Source organism: Mesoplodon mirus, assembly GCF_964341445.2.
Source record: "Mesoplodon mirus genome assembly, chromosome: 4".
Classification (NCBI taxonomy): Eukaryota; Metazoa; Chordata; class Mammalia; order Artiodactyla; family Ziphiidae; genus Mesoplodon; species Mesoplodon mirus.
Genome location: NC_138979.1, coordinates 4,643,854 through 4,663,277, shown reverse-complemented (window position 1 = coordinate 4,663,277; position 19,424 = coordinate 4,643,854). Strand labels below are relative to the sequence as shown.

General features: G+C 40.9%; 1 protein-coding gene across 1 annotated transcript in view; it reads left to right on the top strand.

Annotated features, from left to right (window-relative positions):
- Positions 1-2,390, top strand: part of SLC39A12 (solute carrier family 39 member 12) — a 75,588-nt gene extending 73,198 nt beyond the window's left edge. Inside the window, exon 13 of the mRNA XM_082620017.1 lies at positions 1,850-2,390. Within this exon, the coding sequence (XP_082476143.1) occupies positions 1,850-1,978 (129 nt within the window). The 3' untranslated portion in view covers positions 1,979-2,390. The remainder of the gene's footprint in view (positions 1-1,849) is intronic.
- The last annotated feature ends 17,034 nt before the right edge of the window (positions 2,391-19,424 follow it).

The following is a 19,424-nucleotide window of genomic DNA, read 5'->3' as shown; positions in this document are numbered from 1 at the left end:
CATGCAGTGGCTAGTTTATGCCTAGTTGGACATTTTTAGTGTTTGCATTTTCTATTTTTTTCTAATTAGTTAGAAATGTATTGGCCATAATAGAGGTGGATTTCAGAGAGAAAGCTGGTCTTTGTAGGTGTTTGTATATCCTCTACAATAATGAGATGCCCTGGCTCCTTGTCTTGGTTCTGACATCACGTCCGTGTGCCTTTGGATGAGCCATCATCCTCCTTGAGCCAGTGTTTCCTCATAACTGAAAGAAGTTAATAATTTTACCTCTTACAGGGTTATGAGGAGTAAACAGGAGAGGGGGAAAGATATAAGAAAGGGCATGATAAAATGGATGTAAATGAAAGTAAATGTTACATAAGACCTTCTGCCAGAGCATCTTGAAAGGCGTCGAGGGAAAGGTGAGCTGCTAGAAGGTACCCCTGAATGGATGGCAAGTTATCACAGAGCCAATTATTTTGATTAAAAAAAAAAAAAGCAAGGGATACCATTTGCAGCAATATGGATGGACCTAGAGGTGATCATACGAAGTGAAGTAAGCCAGACAAAGAAAGACAAATACCATATGATATCACTTATATGTGGAATCTAAAAAAATGATACAAAGGAACTTATTTACAAAACAGAAAGAGGCTCACAGACATAGAAAACAAACTTATGGTTACCAACCAGGAAAGGGAGGTGGCGGGAGGGATAAATTAGGAGTTTGGGATTAACATGTACACATGACTATATATAAAATAGATAACCAATAGGGCCTACCGCATAGCACAGGGAACTCTACTCAATATTTTGTAATAACCTATAAGGGAAAAGAATCTGAAAAGGTATATATATACCGGATGCTCCCATACAGGCATGAAAAAATACGTCAGCCTGTTTTCCACTGCCATAAATCTAAAGCCCTTGCATATTTTATATGTTTGACCTTTCTCTTGCTAGGTAAAAGAATCCAGTAGTTCTCAATCAGAGGTGATTTTTAGCCCCCAGGGGACATTTGACAATGTCTGGAGACATTCTTGGTTGTCATGACTAGGGGCAGATGTACAACTGACATCTAGTGGATAGAAATCAGGGATGCTGCTAAACATTCTTCAATACACAGGAGAACTCCCACAGCAAAGAATTATCTAGCCCCAAATGTCAGCAGTGCCAAGGCGGCGTTCAGTCTCCAATCCTTGTTGACCTGAGCCTGTGCTCCAATAGAAATGACTGTCATGAGAGAGATATAGTCACTCTGACCTTCTCAGGGTGAGGGATTCGAAAGAATGTGAGACAAACACATTGAGGCACTTCACACAGATGCTTGAGTGAACGTTTCCCTCTAAATGGCATACGGCATTTCACAAACATAAAGCGGTTGCCATTTCTCTCTCTGAGAATAAAACATAGCCTTAGGAGATGATGCCTTTATTGTTCCAAAGGTCAGGAAGACCTTGGTCATCATTTTGAAAAGAAACAAGTATATGCTTTGTAATAGCCAGTGAATTTAGCAACTTCATAAACCTAACAGAACGATCAAAAATGATACCTTTCATTTATTATCTATTGCACATTTAAGCATCTTCCAAAAATAAAAATAAGAAGAGTTGGGTTTGCTTTCAGTTGATAGCTGTGTCATTTTAAGATTACTGGTATCACTAAGATCCTTCTAACCACAATCAAATGGCTTAATTTATCTAATGTTTTAGAATTTTGGTAAGAGTAGGTATTAAACATTTTGTAACTGTTTGGGGAATTTGAAAGGTTATTAAGTTCTGAATAACAGAGTCTCTCATGTTTTCCCACCAAACTTTTCCCAGCAGTGAATATATCTGGATCTTATTCTGGTTTTTTATTCTTTTTTTAGCTTCCTGAAATGACTCATGTTCAAACACAGCGACCGTGGTTGATGTTTCTCCTGCAGAACTTTGGACTGACCCTAGGTTGGCTTTCCCTCTTACTCTTGGCTATATATGAACAAAATATTAAAATATAAGTTGAGTCTCAAAATCCTTCAAAAATCAATTTCAATGGCATCATTTTGTTTCTTTTGTTGTATTCTATAGTGATTTATAAATTAAATATTTTTATCTTAGGTGAAGTGTATGTCTTTTAGTTCATTAACTTATTGATTTTATAATGCAATTTTGTTTCTATAGTGTATAAATGTCAGGTTGTACTTAAATGAATTTTTGTTGTTAGTTTCCAACACTGTGATGGAACTCACACCTTCTTAGTAACTCATACGCTCTAAATTAATTCTAGTAAACTTTCAAAAAATATTTTTTCCCTAGTAAAGGATGTTTGTTTGTAGTATTTGAAGTGGACAGACGTCTGTTGGGTTAAAATCTGCCGTAATTTCTTTGATGTCAATAATATATTTTTTGTGTGTATGTGAGATTATAAACCATAAGCAAACTAAATTACAAACAAATGTAATAAAGTCTTGTTTTAATGTGATGGTTTGTATTACCTTCTGTTACTGGATGTCAGATTCTGAATCAACGATAAAGAAAAAAACCAGTATAGCATAGTTCACCTGAAAGTGTGACCCACTGGCTCAGAAATGCTCATAAATGAGCAAACTTAGGAATTTTAAAGGCTACTGTGTCAGCACTCTTCTCTATAAGCACCAAAGGAAATCTGTTCTCGGCAAAGAAAACTGGAAACAAAAGATGAAATTCAAAAAATTTTAACATAAAACTTGAGTCGGGCAGTAGATTTAATGCATAAAGTGTCACAGATTTAACAGAGTGTGTTTATGAGAATAATATTACTAAGTGAAACATATTTTTATGCTCTTTCTGAGGAAATATAGAACCCTAAACATTATTTAAGTAGGTAAGTTCATGAAATGTACAAGCAACATTCCTGATTACCTAGGATAAATCATTAAAATAGAAAAGAACTCTGGCTTTAGTCATTTTTCTTGGAAAACAGATGCCTACTATTTTTCTTACTTTTTAATGAGATATCTTGACAAGGGAAAAAAAGCCCATTTTCCTGCCAGAATGACTCATGGCACTGCATCAAATACATCTCTCCTACTTCCTCACTTACCAGTAGATAGTCTTTGCCACGTGCACCCAAACACAATCTGCTTCAACCTTTCTTTGATTTCAAAATGAGGGGCGTTTCTCCTTCACTTGTCTTTAGAGCTTCGTTTAAGGGAGCCTCATGACAAGGCAATAGTGCTCTGACTTCGGCAGACATTAGGACTGATGGAGGATGTTTCACCGTGTTGACTGCTGGGCTTCATCCCTAGAGTTTCTGAGGCTGTAGGTCTGCGGTGGGGCTTGATTTTGAACTGCTTCCAGGTGATACTGATGCTGATGCTGCTGATTGGATGCCCCGCCCCCCGCCCGAGCTTCGCTGGCGTGATGGAGATCAGACACACCTGGCGTCATGAAAGAGCAGGCGCACGACCCTTGCCCCGTTACGCTGATGAGCGCCCGACAAGCCTCACACTAGACCTGAGTTCCTGCGTTGAAAGCCCCTGCTCTTTCCGCCTTGCTTGTGAGCGTCGGTTCAGTCGCGGGAGTTACCGGATGAAGAGTTCGCAGGCAGCACTTTGATTCCTCTTTGCCTTGAAAGGTAAGCGGCCCCGACGTGTAGAGCTTTGTCGTCCTTTTATTGGAGAATAATATGTAGCTGAACAAAGCCCCTTTGTACAGGTCGACGTGGTGTGGAGCTTACGCAAAAGAAGCACCTGGCACCAACCGTGTTTGGGTTTCTATGAGCACGTTCTGATTTTGGCGTGAAGCCTTAACTTAAGCCAGTTTAGTTAGAAAAGCTCTGATGGATGAGTTTGTTCCCAGTTCAAGTTTAGAGTAGCTTGGGGCTTGGCTAAGTTAAACATCTTGATGTGAGCGACTCTGTAACCTTCAACTTAGAGTGGGTTTAATTTCTTTTTTTTTTTTTTTTTTTTTTTTTTTTTTGCGGTTCGCGGGCCTCTCACTGTTGCGGCCTCTCCCGTTGCGGAGCACAGGCTCCGGATGCACAGGCTCAGCGGCCATGGCTCACGGGCCCAGCCGCTCCGCGGCACGTGGGATCCTCCCGGACCGGGGCACGAACCCGCGTCCCCTGCATCAGCAGGCAGACTCTCAACCACTGCGCCACCAGGGAAGCCCAGGGTTTAATTTCTTTTTAAATTTTATTGAAGTCTAGTTGATTTACAATGTTGTGTTAATTACTGCTGTACAGCAAAGTGACTCAGTTATACATATATATATTCTTTTTCATCTTCTTTTCCATGATGGTTTATCACAGAGTATTGAGTATAGTTCCCTGTGCTGTACAGTAGGACCTTGTTGTTTACCCATCCTGTAGATACTAGTTTGCATCTGCTAATCTAGAGTGGGTTTAATCTGACCGTTGGCTGAGGTGGTGCCGAGGATGTTGAGGGATTAAAAGGAGTCACAGCTGTCGGAAGGATTTGGAGGGACATTTTCAGGGAGTATTTTGCAACCCAGCACCGGTGTGCTCCGGTTGTAAGCAAAGACCTGGCCCTCAGAGGTCATCTGCAAGGGTCATCCTAGGAATAGGATGTAGCAGCTCCTGCGGGTACCTTTCTAGGTTGGCCACCCCTCCCCCCAGGCTACCTTATACCTGGCTGTTTGTTAAGCCCTATCAGCAACCCAACAGCCTGAGCTGGACCTCCAGCCTCAAGCAATCTTAAAAATTGATAGAAATTCTCTTTTCCTCAAAATTGAGTGGTAATGATAAAAATATTATGACGACGTTTTGCCTTCTAAATATGGACAGAGTCTAAGTTTGGGGTGGCTGACCACGGTCATCCCTTTCAGTGATCTAAGTTATGTGTTACTCACTGAGCTTTGGGGTAAGTGGTGTTTTCCTTGAAACCAGATTTCACAATAACGTTAGCGTATTTCTGTTTAGGAGGCCTAAATTTAGGATTCCACTGTATTTCTACTCGGTGATGGATTTGTTTTTTAGTCACTGAACTAGAAATGCTCCCGGAGGAATAAAAACCAAGGAGCAAGTCATACAGAATTCTTATTTGAACATCTATCACCCACTGACAGGGCCCTCTTTAGGGAAAGGAGAATTGGTATCATGTTACTGTGAGGCAGAATTCAGGGCCTGGGAAGGTGGTTCCACTGCCGCGTGCTGACCAAGACCAGGGTGTATATAAATATGCCCATAAATTACAGCCATGATCACCCCTCTGCCACCCCTTCCAGAAGCCAGACTTTGGAGATGCGACTGTACCTCTTTCTGTAAGACTCCCCTCTCAGGATACTGCACTTTGACCACTTCCTTTCCTCTTCGAAGCTGGAGGGGAAGGGTTGGATTGTGACGATGCTGGTTGCTAGGGTAGACTGGACCAATCAGGTTGGGGCTCTTGTGTGCATTAAGAATTCAGGCGCTAAACTGGAATCTTGGTTCAAATCCCAGCAATGCCACTGAATAAACTTACAACTTCTTTGAGCAATTTTTATTTCTGTAAAATAGGGCTAAAAATAGACCCTACCTCCTGAGATTGTGGTGGGGTCAGTATGAGATGCTTACTGCTCCTGAAGCACAGTGCATGGCGAATACTGAAGGCTCAATAAATATTAAATCAACATCATCATCACCATCATCATCATCAGTATCCTGTTCTTTTATCACATTTCCACAGTTTACCTCTCAGGGCTGTACCTCAGCTCATGGAAATGTCTTTCCTTGGTAGGGAATGGAGGTCAAACCTTTTTATGTCTTTACAATCTTCTACTCAAGCCTCCAAACCAGTCACTCAAATATTTCCTTACTGTTTTTTCACCTTGACTCATTTCCAGAGCCGGGGAGATGGTGGGGGGCCCTCTGGTTGAGCCCAGTCTGCCACCTCCTCTGGGAAGCCTCTCTCCAAGTGTCATAATGCTTACACCCAGCGTGAGCCCCTCTCTCTTATTCTTTATCTTATTTATTTATTTATTCTTGTTACCCAGAGGCACTCACTTTATTTTATTTTAAACTTTTTATTTTATATGGAGCATAGTTGATTAACACTGTTGTGTTAGTTTCAGGTGTACAGCAAAGTGATTCAGTTATACGTATACATGTATCCATTCTTTTTCAAAAATTTTTCCCATTTAGTTTGTTACATAACATTGAGCAGAGTTCTCTGTGCTAGGCAGCAGGTCCTTTTTGGTTTTCTATCTTATATATAGTGGTGTGTATATGTCAATCCCAAACTCCCTAACTATAAGCAAAACCTATTATGTTCCACTCTGATCATACTCCTAAGGACCTGGAGGTTGAATAAGGGAAGCTGATGGAGAGGAACCTGTCTGAGGTCATGGCTATGGTCACAACTTGATTTCGATTCAGAGCCCAAAGGAGTTCAACCCACTGCCCCTGTTGCCAATGTACCTGTTGCACCTGCTGCTGAGGGAATGCGACCAGCTCTGAAAAGAGTCCAGGGTCCATGATACATCACCCTCGGGAGTGCTGGCTTCTTCAAACAGGGCAGGTGCCCTCCAGCTGGAGGTATCCACAGCCACCCTGGACAGCGAGGGGACCATGGACAGTGGTGCCAACTCACCCAGCGGATGTTCCTACCTGCCCTAGCACCCATGTGTGGGGGGCAATGAGCCCCCCATGGTCAAGCTTTTACCTCCATAGGCACATCTCAAAACCCACTGGAAATCGTAGGAAGTTTGAGAAGCCAAAGAGTTTTCCAAATCCAAAGTGATCTTACCCCGTGTGAAGGGCCTGTGAAATGTACTTGCACACCTGCCCTCCCCCTACCACAATGTTCATGTCTCAGAGACAGACTTTATCATACGGACCTTCCCCCCACCTCCCAGCCCATCCCCCCACCGCTGCTTAACCTGCTTTGCAAAGCCTCTTGCTTCTCAGAGGCTTGCTTGCTTTGTATGATAAATCCCTCCATCTCCCTAGTCATATTGACCAATATAAAAAGAGAAAGATCTTCCGCTTCCCCTGCCCACAGAGACAGGTGCTGCCAGCTGGGACCCACCCAGGCTCTCACCAATTCCCATCCCTACCCTTGACTTTACACAGAATTTTGGAAAGTATCCAGGATTTCTGGTTTATGGATTAGTTTTGTTTCACGATCTCAGCATTCCCCTTTAATAGCTGTACAGAGTGCCCCTAGACTCAGCCCACAGCATCCCATGATGCTGGTGCAAGAACCAACCTCAGAGATTTAATTCAACTCTTTGATTTTATAATGGTGATGTAATAGCAAATATTTTTTTAGTGCTTACTAGGTGCCAGATACTATTAAAGGTGCTGTATAAGACTCATTTAATTCTCTTAAGAACCCTGGAAGTATAGGTGAAACACTCTTTTCATCCCCCCTTTTACAGATGAAGAAACTGAGGCCCAGAGGGGTCAGTTAACTTGCCCAAGGTTACAGAGCTAAGGCAGGCTGGCTCCAGAATCTGTGACCTCAATCCCTGCAACACCCAGCCTCTATAGAGAAAAAATTGAGGTTTGGAGAGTCTACATGATAGCCCAAGCTCTTATCTCTGTAAAGGAGTTGACCAAGGACTCAGCTCGAGATCTCAGACTTCTGGTCCAGCAATCTTAACAATTTTTACCATCCTCTCTGGTCCCAGTCAACCCTTCTCCTCTCTAAGGTCTCAGTCATTTAAGGTGGCTTTGCTTATTCTTGTTCATGTTAATTTCTTCCCATGAGGATCTACAGTCTATGCAGCATGTTTTTTTTTAATGGAAGTTATGATTTTCATACAACTTAACATCATTTAACAAATGAATTCTTTAAGTTCTAAAATTCCAAAAGGTTTCTAGGCTTAAGGATTTTTTTGTTAAAATATAATTGATATATTACATGATTAGTTTCTGGTGTACAACATAATGATTCAATGTTTGTGCATATTGCTAAACAACCCACCACAACAAGTCGAGTTAGCATCCATCACCATAGCAGTTACAACTTCTTTATTTCTTGTGATGAGAACTTTTAGTGTCTACTCTCTTAGCAAGTTTCAAGTACACAGTACAGTTTTCTTAACTATAGTCACCATGCTGTACTACGTCCCATAACTTATTTATTTTATAAGTAAAAGTTTGGCACCCTTTGCCTATTTTGCCCACCCCTTACCCCCCGCCTCTAGCAACCTCTAATCTGTTCTCTGTATCTATGAGCTCATTGTTTTTGTTTTTAGATTTCACATATAAATGAGATCATATGGTACTTATATTTCTCTGTCTGACCTCTTTCATTTAGTGTACTGCCCTCAAAGTCAGTCCATTTTATTGCAAATGGCAATATTTCATTCTTTCTTATGGCTGAATATATTTCATTGTACATAGGTATATACATATATATCACATCTTCTTTATCCATTCGTCCATCAGGGACACTTAGGTTGCCTCCCTATCTTTGTTATTGTAAACAGGGCTGCAGTGAACATGAGTGTAGAGATATCTTTTTTTAAAAATTTATTTATTTATTTATTTATTTTGGCTGTGTTGGGTCTTCGTTGCTGCACGCGGGCTTTCTCTAGTTGCATCAGAGGGGACTACTCTTTGTTGCAGTGCATGGGCTTCTCATTGCGGTGGCTTCTCTTGTTGTGGAGCACAGGCTGTAGGCAGGCGGGCTTCAGTAGGTGTGGCACGCAAGCTCAGTAGTTGTGGCTCATGGGGTGTAGAGCGCAGGCTCAGTAGTTGTGGCACACGGGCTTAGTTGCTCTGCGGCATGTGGGATCTTCCCGGACCAGGGCTCGAACATGTGTCCCCTGAGGCGGATTCTTAACCACTGTGCCACCAGGGAAGTCCCTAGACATCTTTTTAAGTTAGTGTTTTTGTGGCCTTCACATAAATACCAGAAGTGGAATCTTGGATCATATGGTAGTGATATTTGAAGAATCTCCATACTGTTTTCCACAGTGACTGTACCAATTGACCTTCCAGCCAACAGTGCACAATGATTCCCTTTTCTCCGCATTCTCACCAACACTTGTCATTTTTTAAAAATCATAGCCATGGGCCTCCCTGGTGGCGCAGTGGTTGAGAGTCCGCCTGCCGATGCAGGGGATACGGGTTCGTGCCCCGGTCTGGGAGGATCCCATATGCCGCGGAGCGGCTGGGCCCGTGAGCCATGGCCGCTGGGCCTGCGCGTCCGGAGCCTGTGCTCCGCAACGGGGGAGGCCACAACAGTGAGAGGCCCGCATACCGCAAAAAAAAAAAAAAAAAAAAAAAAAATCATAGCCATTCTAACAGATGTAAGGTGATATCTCATTATGGCTTTGATTTTCATTTCCCTGATTAATAGTGATATTGAGCCCCTTTTCATGTACCTGTTGGCCATCTATATGTCTTCTTTGGGAAAATGTCTAATCATATCCTTTATTAGATATATGATTTGCAAATATTTTCTCTCATTTGGCAGGTTCACTTTCATTTTGTTGATAGTTTCCTTTGCTGTGCAGAAGCTTTTTAGTTTGATGTAGTTCCACTTGTTTATTTTTGCTTTTGTTGCCTTTGCTTTCTGTGTCAAATCCAAAAAATCATCACTAAGACTGATGTCAGAGAGCTTATTGCCTACGTTTTCTTCTAGGAGTTTTATGATTTCAGGGCTTACATTCAAGTTTTTAATCCATTTTGAGTTAATTTTTGTGTATTTTGTAAGATAGTGGTCCAGTTTCATGCTTTTGCATGTGGTGGTCCAGTTTTCCCAGACTGTTTATTCAAGAGACTGTCCTTTCCCCATTGTATATTCTTGGCTTTTTTGTCATAACTTAATTGACCCTGTATGCATGGGTTTATTTCTGGCCTCTCTGTTCTGTTCCTTTGGTCTATGTGTCTGTCTTTATGCCAATACCATACTGTTTTGATTACTACAGCTTTGTAAAGTAGTTTGGAATCAGGAAGTGTGATGCCTCTAGCTTTATTCTTTCTCACAATTGCTTTAGCTATTCGGGGTCTTTTGTGGATCTATACAAATTTTAGGACTGTTCCTTCTATTTCTAGGGAAAAATGCCATTGGAATTTTGATAGAGATTGCATTGGATCTGTAGATTGTTTTGGGTAGTATGGACATTGTAACAATATTAATTCTTCTAATCCATGACTGTGGAGTATCTTTCCATTTATTTATATCTTCAGTTTCTTTCATCAATATTTTATAGTTATCAGTGTACAAGTCTTTCACCTCCTTGGTTATATTTATCCCTAAATATTTTAGTCTTTTTAATGCTGTTGTAAGTGGGATTGCTTTCTTAAATTTCTTTCTGATAGCTTGTTGTTAGTATATAGAAATGCAACTGATTTTTTTTGTCGATTTTGTGTCCCGCAACTGTACTTAATCCACATTTTAGTTCTAACAGTCTTCAGGGTGTTCTCTTTGTAGTCTCATGTTGTCTGCAAATAGTGGCAGTTTAAATTCTTCCTTTCTGATTTGGATACCTTTTCTTCCTTCCTCCCTTCCTTCCTGTCTTTATTCCTTTCCTTTTTTTTTTTTTTTTTTTTTTTTTGCCTAATTTCTCTGGCTAGGACTCCAATATTATGTTGAACAAAGTGATAAGTGTAGGCATCCTTGTCTTGTTCCTAATATTAGAGGAAAAGCTTTTAGCTTTTTCACCATTGAGTATAATGTTAGTTTTGGGCTTGTCATATATGGCCTGAATTATGTTTAGGTATGTTTCCTCTAAACCCACTTTGTTGAGAGATTTTATTTTAAAAAATGGTTGTTAAATTTTGTCAAGTGCTTTTTCTGAATCTGTTGGGATGATCGTGTGGTTTTTATTCTTTGTTTTGTTAATGTGATGTATCACATTGATTGATCTGTGGTTGTTTAACCATCCTTGCATCCCTGGAATTAATCCCACTTGATGCTGGTGTATGATCTTTTAATGTATTATGGAATTTGACTTGCTAATATTTTGTTGAAGATTCTTGTACATGCTCATCAGGGATATTGGCCTGTAATTTTCTTTTCTTGTGGCATCCTTGTCTGGCTTTCATATCAGAGTAATGCTTGTCTTGAGAAAAAAGTTTGTTCCCTCCTCTTCTATTTTTTGGAAGAATTTGAAGGGTGATATTAATTCATCTTTAAATGTTTGGTAGAATCATCAGTGAAGCCATCTGGTCCTGGCCTTTTTTTGTTGGAAGGTTTTTGATTACTAATTCAATCTCCTTACTAGGAATCAGTCTGTTCAGATATTCTTTTCTTCATGGTTCAGTCTTGATATGTTATATGTTTCTAGCAATTTATCCACTTCTTCAATGTTGTCCAATAGTTGTTCATAGTAGTCTCTTATGATCCTTTGTTTTTCTGTGATAACAGTTGTAATATCTTCTTTATTTCTGATTTTATTTATATGATTTGTCTCTCATTTTTTCTTGGTGAGTCAAGCTAAAGATTTGTCAGTTGTGTTTATCTTTTCAAAGAACCAGCTTTTAGTTTTATTACTGAGTCCAACCTCCTACTGCTCATCCCACGACAGGCCAGTAAATCAAGAGATGAATTGTTGGGGCAACGAATAGTGACTTTATTCAGAAAGCCAGCAGGTCAAAAAGACGGTAGACTAGTGTCCCAGAGAGCTATCTTACCCAAGTTAGAATTCAGGCTTGTTTTATACTGAAAGGGGAGGGAGTGTGGCTGTTTGTTGCAAACTTCTTGGTACCAGAATCCTTTATTCTTGCAGCTGTCCAAGTAAGTCTGGTCACAATGCTTCTATAAACCTCCAACAAGACAAATGTTATTCTTTGTTCTGCAACTTTTTATCTCTATATGAATGGAAAAGTGTTATACCTTTAAAGGTCAGAGCTTTGAGAATGGGCTAGACTGTATATTTCAGGTTATAAGCAACATTCTTTTATGAAAGGTGCAGAACCAGCATGACTAAGCACAGGCAACAGAGCACAAAAGTTAGAGCTAAAGGAATAGATTCAATATGGAGTCAGGTTTGTTTCTCTCTGTTACAGTTTCACTGATATTTTCTGTTGTCTTTTTAGTGTCTATTTTACTATGAAATTTCCACTCTGATCTTGTTATTTCTTTCCTTCTACTAACTTTGGAATTTATTTGTCTTTCTTTTTCTAGTTCCTTGAGGTATGAGGTTAGGTGGTTTAACTGATATTTTTCTAGTTTCTTTATGTAGGCACTAGGAACTTCCCTCTTAGAACTGCTTTTTCTGCATCCCATAAGTTTTGGTATGTGGTATTTCCATTCTCATTTGTTTCAAGGTATTTTTTTGAATTTTCTTTGATTTCTTCTTTGACCTATTTGTTGTTCAGTAGCATGTTGTTTAACCTTCACGTATTTGTAAAATTTTCAGTTTTCTTCTTATAATTGATCTCTAGTTTCATACCATTGTAATTGGAAAAAATGCTTGATATGATTTCATTATTCTTAAATTTATTAAGACGGGCCTAACACATGGTCCTGGAGAATATTTCATCTATGGAGAATATTTCATCTATGTTGGAGAAGAATGTATATTTTGTTGTTTTTCAATGAAATGTTCTGTATGTGTTGGATAAATTCATGTTGTCTAACGTGTCATTTAAGGCTGGTACTTTCTTCCTGATTTTCTGTGTGAATGATCTATCCATTTGATGAAAGTAGGGTGTTGAAGTCCTTTACTATTATTGTATTGCTGTCTGTTTCTCCCTTTAGGTCTGTTAATATTTGCTTTATATATTTAGGTGTTCCTAAGTCAGTTGTGTAAATAGTTACAAATGTTATATCTTCTTGTTGAATTGACCCCTTTATCATTATATAATGACCTTCTTTGTCTCTTCTTACCGTTTTTGTCTTAAAGTGTATTTTGTCTGATATTTTATAGGTGCCTGAGCTTTCTTTTGTTTTCCATTGCATGAAATATCTTTTTTCACCCCTTCACTTTCAGTCTGTGTGTGTCCTTACATCTGAAGTGAATCTCCTGTAGGCTGCATATAGATGGGTCTTGTTGTTTTATCCATTCAGCCACTCTGTGTCTTTTGATTAGAGAATTTTAGTCCATTTACAGGTAAAGTTAATTGACAGGTATGTACATTCGACCCTTGAAAAATGTGGGTTTCAACTGTATGGGTCCACTTATATGTGGAATTTTTTCAGTAGAAAAACTATAATACTACACGATCTGTGGTTGGTTGAATCCTTGGATGTGGAACTGTGGACAGAGAGGAACTGTGGATGTGGAGGACCCACAAATATGGATGGCTGACTCTACGTTTTATGCAGATTTTTGACTGCGTGGAGGGTCAGTGCCCCTAATCCCCATGTTGTTCAAGGATCAACCGTACTTATTGACATTTTGTTAATTCTTTTCTGACTGTTTTTAATTCCTCTGTTTCTTTCTTCTTCCCTTGCCCTCTTCCTTTGTGATTTGATGATTTTCTGTAGTGATAAGTTTAGGTATCTTTCTTTTGATCTTTTGTGTATCTACAATTGGTTTTTGCTTTATGGTTACCATGAAGCTTATATAAAACAACTTATATTTGTAACAATCCATATTAAGTTGACAACAGCTTAAGTTGGAATGCATTCTAAAGCTCTACATTTTTACTTCCCCCACCCATGTTTTATGTTTTTGATGTCACAGTGTACATCTGTGTATCCATTAACAAATTATTGTAATTATGTTTTTTTACTACTTTTGTCTTTTAACCTTCATATAGTTTTTAAGTCATCAACACACCACCTTTACATTAGATTATTTTGAATTTTACTATATATTTACCTTTACCAGTGAGATTTGTACCTTCATATGTTTTCCTGTTCCTAATTGGTGCCCTTTTGCTCAGCTTAAAGAAGTGCCTTTAACAATTCTTGTAAGGCTGGTCGAGTGATGATGCATTCTTTTAGCTTTTGCTTGGCTGCAAAATTTTATCTTGCCTTCAACACTGAACAACAACTTTGTCAGGTAGAGTAGTCTTGTTTGACAGTGTTTTGTTTTGTTTTAGCTCTTTAAATATATCATGCCACTTCCTTCTGGCCTGCAAAATGTCTGCTGAAAAAAATCTGCTGATAGTCTTATGGGGGTTCCCTTGTTTATAACAAGCTGTTTTTCTCTTGCTGCTTTTAAGATTCTCTCTTTGTCTTTAACTTTTGACACTTAATTACAATGTGTCATGGTGTGGGTCTCTTTGAGTTCATCTGTTTTGGAACTCCCTAGGCTTCCTGGATCTGGATGTCTGTTTCCTTTCCCAGGTTAGAAACATTTTGAACCATTATTTCTTCAAATAATTTTTCTGCTGCTTTCTCTCTCTTCTCCTCCTGGGTCTCCCATAATGTGAATGTTGGTCTTCTTGATAGTGCCCCATACATCCCGTAAGCTGTCTTCACTCCGTTTTCATTCCTTTTTCTTTTCACTGTTCTAACGGGGTGAATTCCAATGCCCTGCTTTCAAGTTCATTCATCCTTTCTTTTGCTTCATCTGGTCTGTTGTTGAACCCTGCTATTATATTTTTCAGTTATTATATTCTTCAGTTCTGTGACTTCTATTTGGTACTTTCTTATATTTTCTATCTCTTTGTTGAAATTCTCACTTTGTTCATCCATTCTTCTCTCAAGCTCAGTGAGTATATTTATGACAATTATTGTGAACTTTTGATCAGGTAAATCACATATCTCCATTTCATTGAGGTCTTTTTCTGAGGTTGTACTTGTTCTTTCATTTGGAACATATTCCTCCATGTCATCATTTTTTTCTTTAATGCTTTGCATTAGATGCATTAGATAAAACAGTCACTTTTCTCAGGCTTAAGGAGTGGCCTCATTTAGGAAATGAAACTTATTTTTCAATGTTGCCCTGGATCTTGGTTGTGTCTCAAACCTTTGTGATTGTCTAAGCAGACTACTTTACTTTTAGGGGCTCCCAATAGTTGAGGGTGTGCTGAGACCTGTCATTTTACCAGAGAGGAAGATCTCAGTCAGCACCTAGATTCAGGCTGATTGGATGCCAGACCTTCATGAAGCAGCTTTTCAGATACGCAAATATTCCTCTTTCAGAGGAGGACTGGGAGATGAGTGTTTCTGTCTGCTCCCTGTGTGCTGAAAACTGGTGTGATAGCCAATTAAGAACTGTCATTTTCTCTTTGCTCACAAGCCCTACTGGTCACCAGAGCCAGGCTTTCAGTGGATGTGTCCACCTGGGCAGCAGACACAAAAACCAGGGCACCATATGTGTACAGAGCTTCTTTTTCACAGAACCAATGATCTGGGGCAGCCCAGAGGGAAGGTGCAAGGATGGAACTCGCTGGCCTCCCTGGTCCCTAATGAGGATTGTAGTTGGCCCCTTGATTTGTGTTTAATTAGAGCCCTGCCCCTCAGACCACAACAATGAAGATACACTAATAGTCCTCTTCCACAGATTCTAGCAACCCAGAGGGAGAAGGAGGCAGAGGGAGGGCACAGAGATGGTACCCACCAGGCTCCATCCCTGGAGTGCACCTCAGTAGACCCCTAGATGTGCACCAAACCAGAAACCTTCCACTCAGGCCAAAGCTTCAAGACAAGCAAATAGGCCTCTTTCACAGAAAGACTGGGGGTGTGTTTCAGTCTGCTGTCTGCATTGTGCCCTGGGGTGGGGGGGAGGCCAAGAACTGTCTCCATCTGTTCCAGTCCCATGAATGCAAACCCTGCTGGTCAGGTGATCAACCCAGGTGATCAAGGAGCATCCCCTGGGAAGTAGCCAGAAAAACTGGGGCACCAGCTGTGTGTCCAAGCTCCCCTCTGGGAGAGACTGGCCCTCTGGAGCACAACAGAAGGAAAGTGCAGAGATAGAATCCACCCTCCAAGGTCTCTGGAGAGGATTGAAGTCCGTCCTCAGATACGTGTTGAGTAGAAGCCTGACCCTCCAGCTGCAGCTCTGAAGATAAGCTAACAGGCCTCTTTCACAGAGACACGGGGTACCCCAATCTGCTGCCTTTCTGCCGTGTCCCTGGAGTGTCCACTGGTTAAGAATTCTTTCTCCATTGGTTGTAATCCTATGGGACCCACTAGTGTAAGTGCCACTGGGCATCAGAGCCAGGAGATGCAGATGAGTCTCCCGGGCAGCAGTTGCACAATTGAGGGTGCCACACAAGTGAGAAGCTCCTTTTGGGGTGACACCGGCCACCTGGAGTGAGGAAGAGGGAGAGCACGGAGATGGCAGCCGCTGGCCTCTGTCTGGAGAGTATTTCAGCCAACTGTAAATGTCGGTTAAATTGGATGCCTGCCCCATTGGGATGATGCTTTAAGATAAACAAATAAGCAATAAGCCTCTGTTGTAGAAAGTCTGGGCACCTCTCAGTTTCTGCCTCTGCCTGGTCCCTGGGGTGAGAGTCCCAGCATGTGAGCCCTTTAAGAGTGTTTCTCAGTTTGCAGTCATCTACGGGTCTCATGGAACAAGCCCTGTTGGCTTTCTAAGCTAGATGTTTGGGGGGAGGCTCATCTCTCAGGTGCAGGTCTGAAGAGTTGGGTGCCTGATATGGGGGTCAAATGCTGTGCTCCTTGGGGAGAAGCTCGGGGTTCTGAGTTTCCTCCTGACTGTGGGTTGTCACCATGTGGCTGGTGGGGTTTATGGTGAGATTGTGCCTCAGCCCCTCCTACCCGCTTCCATGTGGGTTTTCTTCTCATTCGTCCAAAGTGTAGGAGTCACCCAGCTAGTTTGGGGTTTTTTTCATGAGGAAATCGTTCCTTATGTAGCTGTAGATTCATTGTGTCTGTGGGAGGAGGTGAGTTCAGGATCCTGCTACGTCACCACCTTGAATCAGAAACTATTTATTCATCTTGAGTTTCTGACCAATCCAGGAAGCAATTGTGAAATGTTAGATACACAAGGTCACCTACTGTGATTATTATGGGTAAGAAATGGGTCTCATTTGGAGTTTTAAATGCATCACTCTTAAAAAAAATGCACAGAGAACTACCTGGTTATCAGGCCAAAGTGGAAGAGATGAAGCTCTTCTAGGGACTAAGTCACCCAGCTCAGCTCTCTACAGTAGAGACTAGTTGGAAATAAATGTCTGAAATTGCCTAATATATATTTTTTGCTACCCAAGAGAGACAGTATTCTGTGACCATATTACCTGTGATGAACCCAGGTAATGAGTTCAATACTGGGACCAACATTTGGAGAGAGTTCATGAAAGTTTTGCTTGTTTTTCGTTTTCTGTTTTTTGTTTTAAAGAAGCGAGGGCACAGGCATATCCAGAAATGATGTTTTAATCATCATAGTAACAGCTCTTATTTACTGAAATTTATTATACAAGGGACTTGCTTATTGCTTTACCTATATTTCTCTTATCATGTAAGTCCCATATTAAACCATTTTAGAGATGAGAAACTTGAGTCAGAAAGTTTAAGTAACTAACCCAAGACCACACAGCTAGTAAATGGCAGAGCCACTGTGATTCTCTGGTCTGGGGTCTTTCCCGTTACACACGCTGCCTCAAACGAGAGTTAAAAGAACAGGAAAGACATTACTGGATGAGGAACCTCTGAAATATTATGCAGGAATCACCTTTTTAACATATCTACTTCCAACAGTGGAACAAGCTGACTTGGGTGGTTTAATAACAGTTGAGGAAGGCTGTTATTAAAGAGATATGAAACTAGATGACTTCTAAGGCCCCCCAGCAAGTCTGGGAGCTGATGCCTGTGCAGGGGCATTTTGTTGCAAGGAATAAAGAAAGACAATGTATGTACTTGTGTTGCAAAGACTCCAACGTACTATGTACAACTCAGGAAAGAGAAGCATTTTCCCACCTATTTTTGGAGCTGTTTTGGGTTCGCCAACTCTATCTGGGTGTTCTTTTTGCAGATATCCAGGGCATCAGAGTACTCAGCAAGTGTTCTGAAGTGGCGTCTTTCCTTGTCTACCTTTTCCCTTCAACTTTCGTCTTTCAGGGTAAAAGGATAGCTCTTGTTCACTTTTGTACTCTTCTAACTTAGCTTACTGCCCTAAAGCTGCTAAATAAAAATTTGTCAAAATGAACTGTCTAAACGCCAAATCAAGTCATTCCTCTATTCAAAATATTTTGTCTGTGGGACTTCCCTGGTGGCGCAGTGGTTAAGAATCCGCCTGCCAATTCAGGGAACGAGAGTTCGATCCCCGGTCCAGGAAGATACCACATGCCGTGGAACAACTAGGCCCGTGCACAACAGCTACTGACCCTGCGCTCTAGAGCCTGTGAGCCACAGCTACTGAGCCCGTGTGCCACAACTACTGATGACCGTGCTCCTACAGCCTGTGCTCCGCAACAAGAAAAGCCACCACAGTGAGAAGCCCACGCACCACAGCAAAGAGTGGCCCCCGTTCGCCACAACTAGAGAAAACCTGCGCGCAGCAACGAAGACCCAACACAGCCAAAAATAAATAAATAAATTGAAAAGAATATTTTGTTTCTTCCTATTGCCTCCATGAAAATGTCTAAGTTACTTAACATGGAGTAAAGACTGTCTGTGATTTGTCCTCTTTCTACTTCTCCTGTTGCATTTTTGTCTCCTCCTTCTTTGTGTTTTAGGCACCAACCAAATCAGACTGCTTGCATATTTTCCTCGTCCTCTTGCTCTTCCTCACCTCCGTGTATCTTCAAGGAGGTTCCCTCTGCCTGGCTTGCCTCAGGCACAAGTTCTTCTACAAGTTCTTCCCTCATTCTCCTAGGTCTCACCAAGCCCAGGGGGATGATGTCAACATCTTTTATGTTCCCACCAAACCTCTATCATGGCTCCTGGGGCTCTGTGGTTTATTACAGTAGAGATCGCCCTCTTTCCCACCAGAGAGCTATCTCTGCATTTTCTCATGCATCTGGATATTTCCAGAAGCTTGATCTTTACCTGATCTACAAAAGGCATTGAGTTAGTATTTGATGAGCAACTGAATCAATCAAAAATTGTAAATCTCCCTCCATATCTGAAACCTGTTGAGTAAAAAATAAGAGGCCAATCTAATGAAATGCCAAACTAACTTTTTGGATGGGATAACAAATAAGACATCTGAAGTATTTACCCATAGGTGTACAAGCATGAGTCTCTTTTTTGTGAATTATTTAAAAATTCTTTTTGTTAATATTCTAACAACGTTACAAGGTGGATAAAGATTATTAGACTTGTGCTACAGACTGAATGTTGTTTGCCTCCCCCCTCCAAATTCATATGTTGAAATCCCGATCCTCAAAGTGATAATATTTGGAGGTAGGGAGGTGATTAGCTCGTGAGAGTGGAGCCCTCATGAATGGGGTTAGTGCCCTTATAAAAGAGACCCCAGAGAGCTCCCTTGCCCCTCCCACCATGTGAGGACACAGCGAGAAGGCGCCATCTACAAACCAGGAAGTGGTCCCTCACCAAACACCAAATCTGCCGGCATCTTGGGCTTGGACTTCCCAATCTCCAGAACAGTGAGAAATCAATTTCTGTTGTTTATAAGCCGCCCAGTTTATGGTATTTTGCTACAACATCACAAGCAGACTAAGACACCTTTTTCCAAAAAGGCTGTGATAATAAGTCAATGACCGAT